Source organism: Frankliniella occidentalis, unplaced genomic scaffold (genome assembly GCF_000697945.3).
Source record: "Frankliniella occidentalis isolate FOCC.00 unplaced genomic scaffold, Focc_3.1 Scaffold350, whole genome shotgun sequence".
NCBI lineage: Eukaryota > Metazoa > Arthropoda > Insecta > Thysanoptera > Thripidae > Frankliniella > Frankliniella occidentalis.
In genome coordinates, this window is record NW_026267473.1 from 25,439 (window position 1) to 33,650 (window position 8,212).

At 42.1% G+C, this 8,212-nt stretch overlaps 2 protein-coding genes across 2 annotated transcripts; one reads left to right on the forward strand and one right to left on the reverse strand.

Moving 5' to 3' along the window:
* The first annotated feature begins 1,087 nt into the window (after nucleotides 1-1,087).
* Nucleotides 1,088-2,901, forward strand: LOC127751123 (uncharacterized). Its single transcript, XM_052274201.1, has 3 exons — nucleotides 1,088-1,193; nucleotides 1,367-1,661; nucleotides 1,741-2,901. Exons 2-3 carry the CDS (start codon nucleotides 1,403-1,405, stop codon nucleotides 2,763-2,765), a joined length of 1,284 nt encoding a protein of 427 aa, XP_052130161.1. The 5' UTR covers nucleotides 1,088-1,193; nucleotides 1,367-1,402; the 3' UTR covers nucleotides 2,766-2,901.
* Nucleotides 2,902-2,912: 11 nt separating this feature from the next.
* On the reverse strand, nucleotides 2,913-6,161 carry LOC127751122 (uncharacterized). Its single transcript, XM_052274200.1, has 4 exons — nucleotides 6,105-6,161; nucleotides 5,884-6,015; nucleotides 5,658-5,795; nucleotides 2,913-5,569 (listed from the first exon to the last, which is right to left on the reverse strand). Exons 1-4 carry the CDS (start codon nucleotides 6,153-6,155, stop codon nucleotides 3,056-3,058), a joined length of 2,835 nt encoding a protein of 944 aa, XP_052130160.1. The 5' UTR covers nucleotides 6,156-6,161; the 3' UTR covers nucleotides 2,913-3,055.
* Nucleotides 6,162-8,212: the final 2,051 nt, after the last annotated feature.

Here is an 8,212-nt window from a genome sequence, read left to right on the forward strand (position 1 = left end):
GCCCGGAGCTCGTCCTATTGTATGACTGACAGGTCGCCGCGCGCCGCCTGCCCCTGCCCCCGCCCCGCCGGCGGTAATCCCTGCCCAGCGGTCCTCAGCAGGTATACCCTGCGCGAAACAATTCGGCAACACAAAAGTCGAGGAAATGCACCCAAAGCCTATCTATGCAATGCATTCGCAAATTACCACAAGCTAGCGTTATGCTTTTGGAAGTGTACCGAAACTAGCACTATCTCTCGGACGACGCGTGAACTTTTTGCGGAAAAACGGCAATACACCTTGACGATAACCGGAGCGCGGATACTCATCCTAAGTTACCTTTATGCCATTCTCAGAGTCCGCTGCGAAAGGTCCCCCCTTAATGTAATTGAAAGTAACAAGAGGGTTGAAGTAAACAAAAAAAGACGAATGAAATTAAAAAAATAAAGTTTTCGTGATTTAGATTTTTTTTTTGGGGGGGGGGGGGGTGAGGTGGATATGTTGTGGACGATCGAGTAGACGTATCCATTACTCATCCACGTGGAATTCACTGCCGTTATCACGTCGATGGTCGACTCGAAGATCCACATCGATTCAATGATCACAGCCCACGTTGCGTCAACATCGATTCCATGTGCTTGTTCCCATGGGGTAGGCAGTTGTTGGGGCGAGTGAGCGGCGACGTGGTGATCGTCCTCGCTTTGGACGAGCGCTAGACCGAGCAACCAGGGGTGCTCGTCGTTGGTGTCGAGACCTCGGCGGCCCTGTGCCCTGGCCTGGTCTACCTTCAGGCCAGGCTTGAAGCATGGAGTAAAGCGGTATGGAGTAGAAGCTTTACCGGCCTGGGGCCCTGCGCGCCTGCCTCCCCAAACGTCTGACGGTCGAACGGTTTGAGTTACAGACCTGGGTCCTTGACAGGTATGTCGAGGAAGGTCACACCAATAGGAAGATACCCTTGGTTCCTCGATCGGACCTACCGAACAGTCTCCACAGCGCCGTAAAGCCCGCGCGCCAGCCGCGCGCCGTCTCCCGCCCCGTCTCAGCCCAGCGCCGGCCGCTAGGAGCAGCACTGTCGCGCGCCGGCGATACTCCGCGATCCGGCTAGCGCGCATCGCACTCCCGCAGCTCCGGGCGCAATGAGCAGTGTCTCACCCGTTGAATCGTGTCGGTCTTTTCGGCGATGACGAATCACGTGCATTATTTAATTTGAAGTGGTGAGTTATGTTTCTTATTTGCCGTATTTTTTTTATTTTATTAAGATTAAGAAGCGAACGTGGACCTATTTTACAATAAAATTCCCCTTTTTGACGTTGCTGGCTAACGTGTGTGCAGAGGTTATATCTTTCTTGTTTGTTGTCATTGTGCTATCTTAAATTTTGTTTTGCAGATTCATCTCCCGTTGTCAGTGGATGCAATTTCAACTATGGAAAGCCCGTCGAATTCTTTCTCAACGTTAGCTGATGTGACAGTGTCACCGGCGTTTTCGTCGTCTTCTTTGTTTGCTTCAACTCCAACAAGGAAAAGGCCCAGGAATAAGAAGAACTTGTTGAACGACAAGACCAAGTTCAAGAAACCGCGTCTACCGCCGGCAGGCCCACCCAAAGCGACTTGTGCAACCTGTGGTAAAGAATACAGGTCCCTAAGCTACTATGACAAACACATCAAAATGCATGTGCTAAAAGGTAGTGGAAAGATTGATTTTCTTGGCTGATATCTGCCTTTTTTAACTGGAAGAAATCTAACAATTTTACTGTTTTGTAGATGCTGCTGCTAGGGTCCCTGATATCAATGTGTTGCAATCAAAATCAAGAACAATTGGACGCAATGCTCTAACAACACTGAAGAATAATCCTGCAGTTGGGAAGTACGGACAGCAATACAACAAACTTATTGAAGATTTATTACAGAGTGACGACTTGGAAGAATGGCAGAATTTTATCACGTTTCTTAGCAAGCAATTTACGGCTCAGTTGGTTGGCAAGTCTATAACTTTGCCATCTGCCATGTTGTCAAACGCTCTCATGGATGTAGAAAAAATAACATCTAGTTTTTCTATCCGCACTCAATGTTTGGAAATGCTAAGTTCTTTGCCATGTACTTCTGTTTGCAGCTCCCAGGTTTTGTGTATATTTTTTAGTGATTTTGTTTTTAATTTCTGTGACCAATTTCTAATTTTACTGTCAAGAACTCTAAGAAATGCTGATGAGGTGGTGAATTCTGTGCACAGTGTTAATCTTGATGAGAAGGATAGGAGAACTATTCACAATGTAGCAGGAGCTTCAGTGAAGGGTTTTGTAAGGTTTGGTAGAAGGTATCCCAAAAACAAATATTGGATTGCTGTACTTGAATGTTTGAAAGCAAGGGTGATAGAAAACCCTGAAATAGCGCCTGCCAGTGATTCAGATCGTGCATGGACTGAAATTTTGAGTAAAGGAGCTCTCACATTTGTAGGAAAAGAACCACTGGAATTTTTTCTTAGTGTAGCAAAAATTATTTCGAAGACTGATTTTGAGAATGCCAGCAGGGCACTCCCTCATGATTCCATAATAGAATGTGTATTTAAAGGGGAAAGTAAGTATATTTGGGACTCTATTATTGGTAACTTCTTAAAGGAAGATTGGTCACTGTTACTGATGCAAGCAATTACAAAGTCTTTCACCCATACTTATGGTAGAGGTGTAGCAATGAAACTTATCAATGCTGCAAGCAAAAACAAACCTTTCTGCGCAGTGCCTCTAAGACCAAGTTTAGCCCCTCGTGGCCCACTTCCCACAGCACCTGTATGATAAGTATATTGTATGCAGTTTATAAGTGATAGTAGTCATCAATTAATGACAACCATTTGTTTTTCTTTGTAATGTGGAAAAAAGTCAAAAACCACATTTTGTATTGTAAAGACCTTTAATTTTGTTTCAATAAACAATTTGAATTACAAACAAATATTTCTATAATCATGTATCATATTTACATTGCATTCAATCCACTTATGATTAGTATCACAACATTTTACATTGAAATCACATAAGAGACTTCTCCCATTGGTTAACCAGAAGACAACAAAATATCATCAAACTTATTATTCTACAGGCAAAGTAATAGAAAATAGGCTTTTTCTCTTTGGTAATGGCTCATAAGTTACCTCCATATTTCTGTCAGAAAGCTGAGTATTTCCTTTGCCAAAACATCTTCTAGATCCCATCTCACCCTGGGTGTGAATCATGCCCTGGTTCCTTAAAAACTGTTGAACAGTTGGAGAAGGATTACGCCCACACTTGTACCTCTGTTTACTGAAGAATTGTTCAATCGGATCCTGGCAAAATACTCTTGCATTAATTTTTTTCACTCCCACCCCCAGCAAAAACTGAACGGCTCCAGTGAAACCACGGACTGCAATTTCAATTCCCTCAATAGTTTGGTAACTTAGTTGTCGCATACTAGCAGGGCTCGCCATTTCATCCTCTTCCTCCAGCCCAACAGCTGCAGCACTGGGATCAATATCAGGATCATCAGGATTGTTTTGAAAAGAAGAACTTACTACACTTCTATTCATGGTTTCATTTGCAGCACAGAATTCAGCTTCATGTTTCCATTCTCTTAGATACTCTAGAAATTCTTCTAATTTTTGAAATCTAGGATCATTTTTATCTTCGTAAGGATCCAGGTTTGGATTTCTCTTGCGTTGTCCCTCCGTGAAATAATTACCATTCATCATATCAAACCAGTCATTGACTTTCCTTATGAAGTTAGCAGTCTCACTTGTATTTGGCCAATTTTCCTGTTGTAAGTAATTAGCAACAGTGCTGCTCAGAACATGTCCTGCCAATGACACATTCATGCACGAGTAAGCATTCAAAAATACAGTATTAGCGTTTAGTTTGTAACACTGTCGAAGGGGCTTATCCTTTTCTGTATTGTAGATTCTCACAATTGTTTTCCATAAAATATACTGACCATTTTTTTGCATACACCTTTTCCAGATGACTTTTCCATTTCTCTTCTCAAATTTCTTCTCAGTAGACCTCTGGAAACAATTCCGGATGGTTTTCAAGAGATGAGGAACATCGGATATAAAGTAAAGTACTCGATGAGGAGCAGCTTTGTTCATTGTATCATACACTACCTCACTCTCAGTTTCTGATACAGGTGTGTGCATTTTAATGAAGGCTCTATTCACAGAGCTCCCATCCATGACAAATGCTATTACTTCTACACCAGCTGCTTCAAGTTTCCCAATAACTTCCCAGCTCCATGCATATAAGTGTTCCTTTGTCAGCTGATCAACAGTGAATGAAGCCACCACCTCTTTCACATTAGTAGCAACTCCTTTAACCATGAATGATAATATTTTGCTTGCTATGTGTTGAGACACTTTGGAGGGATCTTCATTATTTAAAAAAGATTTAAGTGCTTGCAATTCCTCTCTAACTTCAGAAACATTAGCAAATCCTACAATGCGGCCAGTAGACTTTTCATAGACAAGGTTTTTACTGATATACATTTCATCACACATCAATACGTGATACTTCTGATAATCTTCTTTGAACTCCTGAACAATTCTTTTATGAATAAACTCTACTGTAGTATAGTCAACTCCTTCTTTTACTGGCTTAACATGGCTGTAATCAAAGAGGGTCCTTTGCGAAGGCAGCCTTATCATGCCTGTCTGCTGAAGAGAGGCATACACTTTCTTGGAATTCATGTATATTTGGAGAGCAAACCGGATCATAGTGGGATGCCATCTCATCCCACACGCTTTCTTGACCTTTGATGCTTTCATTTGCTGCTGTAGGAACAGGGACTGCTCCTCTGTTAAATCAGCAGTAGACAGTATTTCCAGAAAGTCATCAGAAGTGTCCTTATCAACAAGCACTGCTTCTTTTGCCAGTAGCTCTTGTATTTTGGTAGCCTGCCTGTCCAATTTCCTTCTCTGACTTTTTACTAATTTTTGTTGGTTGATGAGCTTCTTGTTTTTGTGCTTTTCAGGCATAGCTGCATTGGGTACATTGGGATGTAAAGTTTCCTTAGCATCCAATTCTGCTTTCCGTTGGAGTGGCTTGTATATAGCAGTACAAGACTTGCAACGCCAACTTCTAAGGGTCACTAACAGTTCACATTCATGAGAACGACAAGTCTCTGAATAACGATTTTCTTGATAAGGATTCTTATCAATAACTCCCCCTGAAAAATCATGCCACACTAATTTGAACTCTTCACAAGAAACACCCGTGCAAATCTCTAAATTACAAATACAATTCACAGCATCAGCAATTCTATCAACAAAGTAGTCAAGATTTTCTTCAGTGAGGGCCTTTTTTGGTCTTATGGAAGAAAATAGATTTTTATCATTGATAGGCTTGCAGTGCACACTAAGCTGGAAGTCTCCTGCACTTGAAAAGTAGAGTCTTCTCTGCACAGATTTCTCAAATTTTTTAGATAACATGAGAATGTGAATGCCATCAACATCCACAACAGATGTCCAGTTACTACGGACAAACAGGCTAATTTTTCCCTGAACCTGGAGTAACAACATCTTCTTCTGGTCATCTGATGCAGTTGATGTGGTGGGAGCAATAAATATATTTTTAGGTTTCTGGACAAAAGAAAAATAAATGAAAATTTATGTGCATTTGTTATTGCTAAAGTGTATCTTAATAGATTCTGTAAAACAAAGTTCTTACCTTAAATACATCTGGTGGTGGCTCTGGGGTTACTGAAGTACTGACAGGTGTATTATTTGAATCATTACAAAAATTTTCATCTCTGAGTCGTTCATCTGATGCAGTTGATGTGGGGGCATTAAATATAATTTTAGGTTTCTGCACAAAAGAAAAATAAATTAAAATTTATGTGCATTTGTTATTTGTAAAGTGTATCTTGATAGATTCTTTAAAACAAAGTTCTTACCTTAAATACATCTGGTGGAGGCTCTGGGGTTGATGCAGGACTAAAATGTGAATCATTTGAGTCGCTACAATAAAAGTTTTCATCTCTGAGTTCCGGAGTACATGTGTGTGACCTCAACGACACATTTGAGAGCTGATGAAGAAAACAAAAGTGTTTAAAAAATTGTAGTAAATAAAAACAACAACATTGTAAATGTATCTCAAAATACTATGACAACTTACAGTAGGAGAAAAGGGGCCAATGCTACTGCAGTCACTGTCTGTATCAATCATGATGTCCAGACTCTAGAAATACACGACCCACATCATTGTAAAAGACAAAAGACAAAAAATATTTAACACAGGAAATATAATCCATCATTTAAACTTACTGATGGGATTTCATAATCAATAGAACTTGGAGGCGAACTTGCGCAACTGGCAGAGGACAGATCTGCATGATCCAACTGTAATTCAAAATAAAACATTATATGCATGCACTTCATGAGAGGATAACACAGTAATACATTTTCATAATCATACACATTCTTGATATCTAAATTACCTGTGACACTGGAGATGTTGGAGAGGCTGCAGGAGGAGGGTTACTGTTGCTAGAATCTGAGTCAACAGAATCACTACTTGTGACATCACTTTTCCTTTTCTTTTTAGGGATATACCCGCCTTTCTTACTTTGACCTACTCTTTTCCGAACAGGAATGTTAGGCACTGCAGACCTAAAATCAAAATGGGAAAACATTAACCATAACCTATCACAGTGATGTTTGATTTCTTATTTAATTCGCCATTTACAAAGAAACGATTCAAACCGTATAAAATCAACCTTCAAAATGTATGCAGATTAATTACTCACCTCCACTTTATCAACACTCACAAATAGTCTGGTAATTACCATGTAATTATCGTCAGACAACTCACAACATGCTCAAAACATCGGGTTTGCACTACCCCGAAGTCCAGCCCAGCCCAGACCAAGCCCACCGCTAGCCGGATCGCGGAGTATCGCCGGCGCGCGACAGTGCTGCTCCTAGCGGCCGGCGCTGGGCTGAGACGGGGCGGGAGACGGCGCGCGGCTGGCGCGCGGGCTTTACGGCGCTGTGGAGACTGTTCGGTAGGTCCGATCGAGGAACCAAGGGTATCTTCCTATTGGTGTGACCTTCCTCGACATACCTGTCAAGGACCCAGGTCTGTAACTCAAACCGTTCGGCCGTCAGACGTTTGGGGAGGCAGGCGCGCAGGGCCCCAGGCCGGTAAAGCTTCTACTCCATACCGCTTTACTCCATGCTTGAAGGCGTGTTGAGTGTACATTGTTTGTGGGGCTGGGGGCGCCTGGATGGGGCGTGGCCTAGCGCACAGTAGTGATTGTTGGCGGGCGGGGGGAAGTTGGGACGGTCATAGTAACGCACTGCTCCCCCGTGCTCCAAACCTGCTGGTTGGCTGAGCGATTAGCGAACCCTATTACTTCAATGATGATTAATAAGTATCGCGTCTGTCTGTCTGTGTGTTTGTCTGTCATCACGATAACTCAATAACGAATTAAGCTAGAGACCTTGCATTATCAGGGTCGTTTCGTGTCATAACAAGCTGGGCCCGCTCTTCCGCCAAACCAAGTTGCCAGCTCCGCTTCGCTCCACCGGCAACTCGGTTCGGCAGGGAGCGGGCCCAGCTTGGCCTGCCGGCGGCGTTTGGGACGGGCCTTCGGCCCGTCCCTTCTTAATTTTCATGGTGTAATACATCTTCTATCCGAAAACGGGCCTTCGGCCCGTTGGAGTGACGGCTCGCTTTGGACCATCTTTTAGCCAGGTACCTTTTCTGTCTAATTCGTAATCAAAACTCAACAAAGGAAGTATTCTTTTCATACGCTGAACATCTTTGGCTGTGTGTGTGTGCCGCAGTTTGTAGAATACATGCAAGTTATGCCAAATCCCTTCTAAGTTATTGATGTTAGCTTATGAATCAAATAACACACCTATGAAAAGATACATAAGACTAGCCCTAGAAGAAGTTAAATATACTTCCAGGCATACTCTGAACGACTCCGAGCGTGTTTTAACAACAAACAAATGTTTTTGTTTTTTTTTGTTTTTTTTTGTTTTTTTTTTGCTTTTTTGCATGGAAGTGTACACGTTTTATTAATGATGTCCCACCATAAAATAAGCCCACTCTTCTGCTTAGAAGAAAATTTTGAACCGACGGCATACTTCTCAGACAGAAGTGTTAAAAAAGTAAAAATATTTTTGTTTTGGCCAGTTTGGTATGAAAAACTCCCTTTTGTAAGTAAACAGGACAAAACTTTAGCCCAAGAGGCTCTACTTTCACGAGTTACCCCT

Coding starts and splice junctions, on each gene's coding strand:
- LOC127751123 (XM_052274201.1), top strand. CDS start 1,403: ATGGAAAGCCCGTCGAATTCTTTCTCAACGTTAGCTGATGTGACAGTG. Junction 1,662..1,740: donor CAAAATGCATGTGCTAAAAG/GTAGTGGAAAGA, acceptor ACTGTTTTGTAG/ATGCTGCTGCTAGGGTCCCT.
- LOC127751122 (XM_052274200.1), bottom strand. CDS start 6,155: ATGATTGATACAGACAGTGACTGCAGTAGCATTGGCCCCTTTTCTCCT. Junction 6,016..6,104: donor TTGGCCCCTTTTCTCCTACT/GTAAGTTGTCAT, acceptor TTTCTTCATCAG/CTCTCAAATGTGTCGTTGAG. Junction 5,570..5,657: donor CACCACCAGATGTATTTAAG/GTAAGAACTTTG, acceptor TCTTTTGTCCAG/AAACCTAAAAATATATTTAT.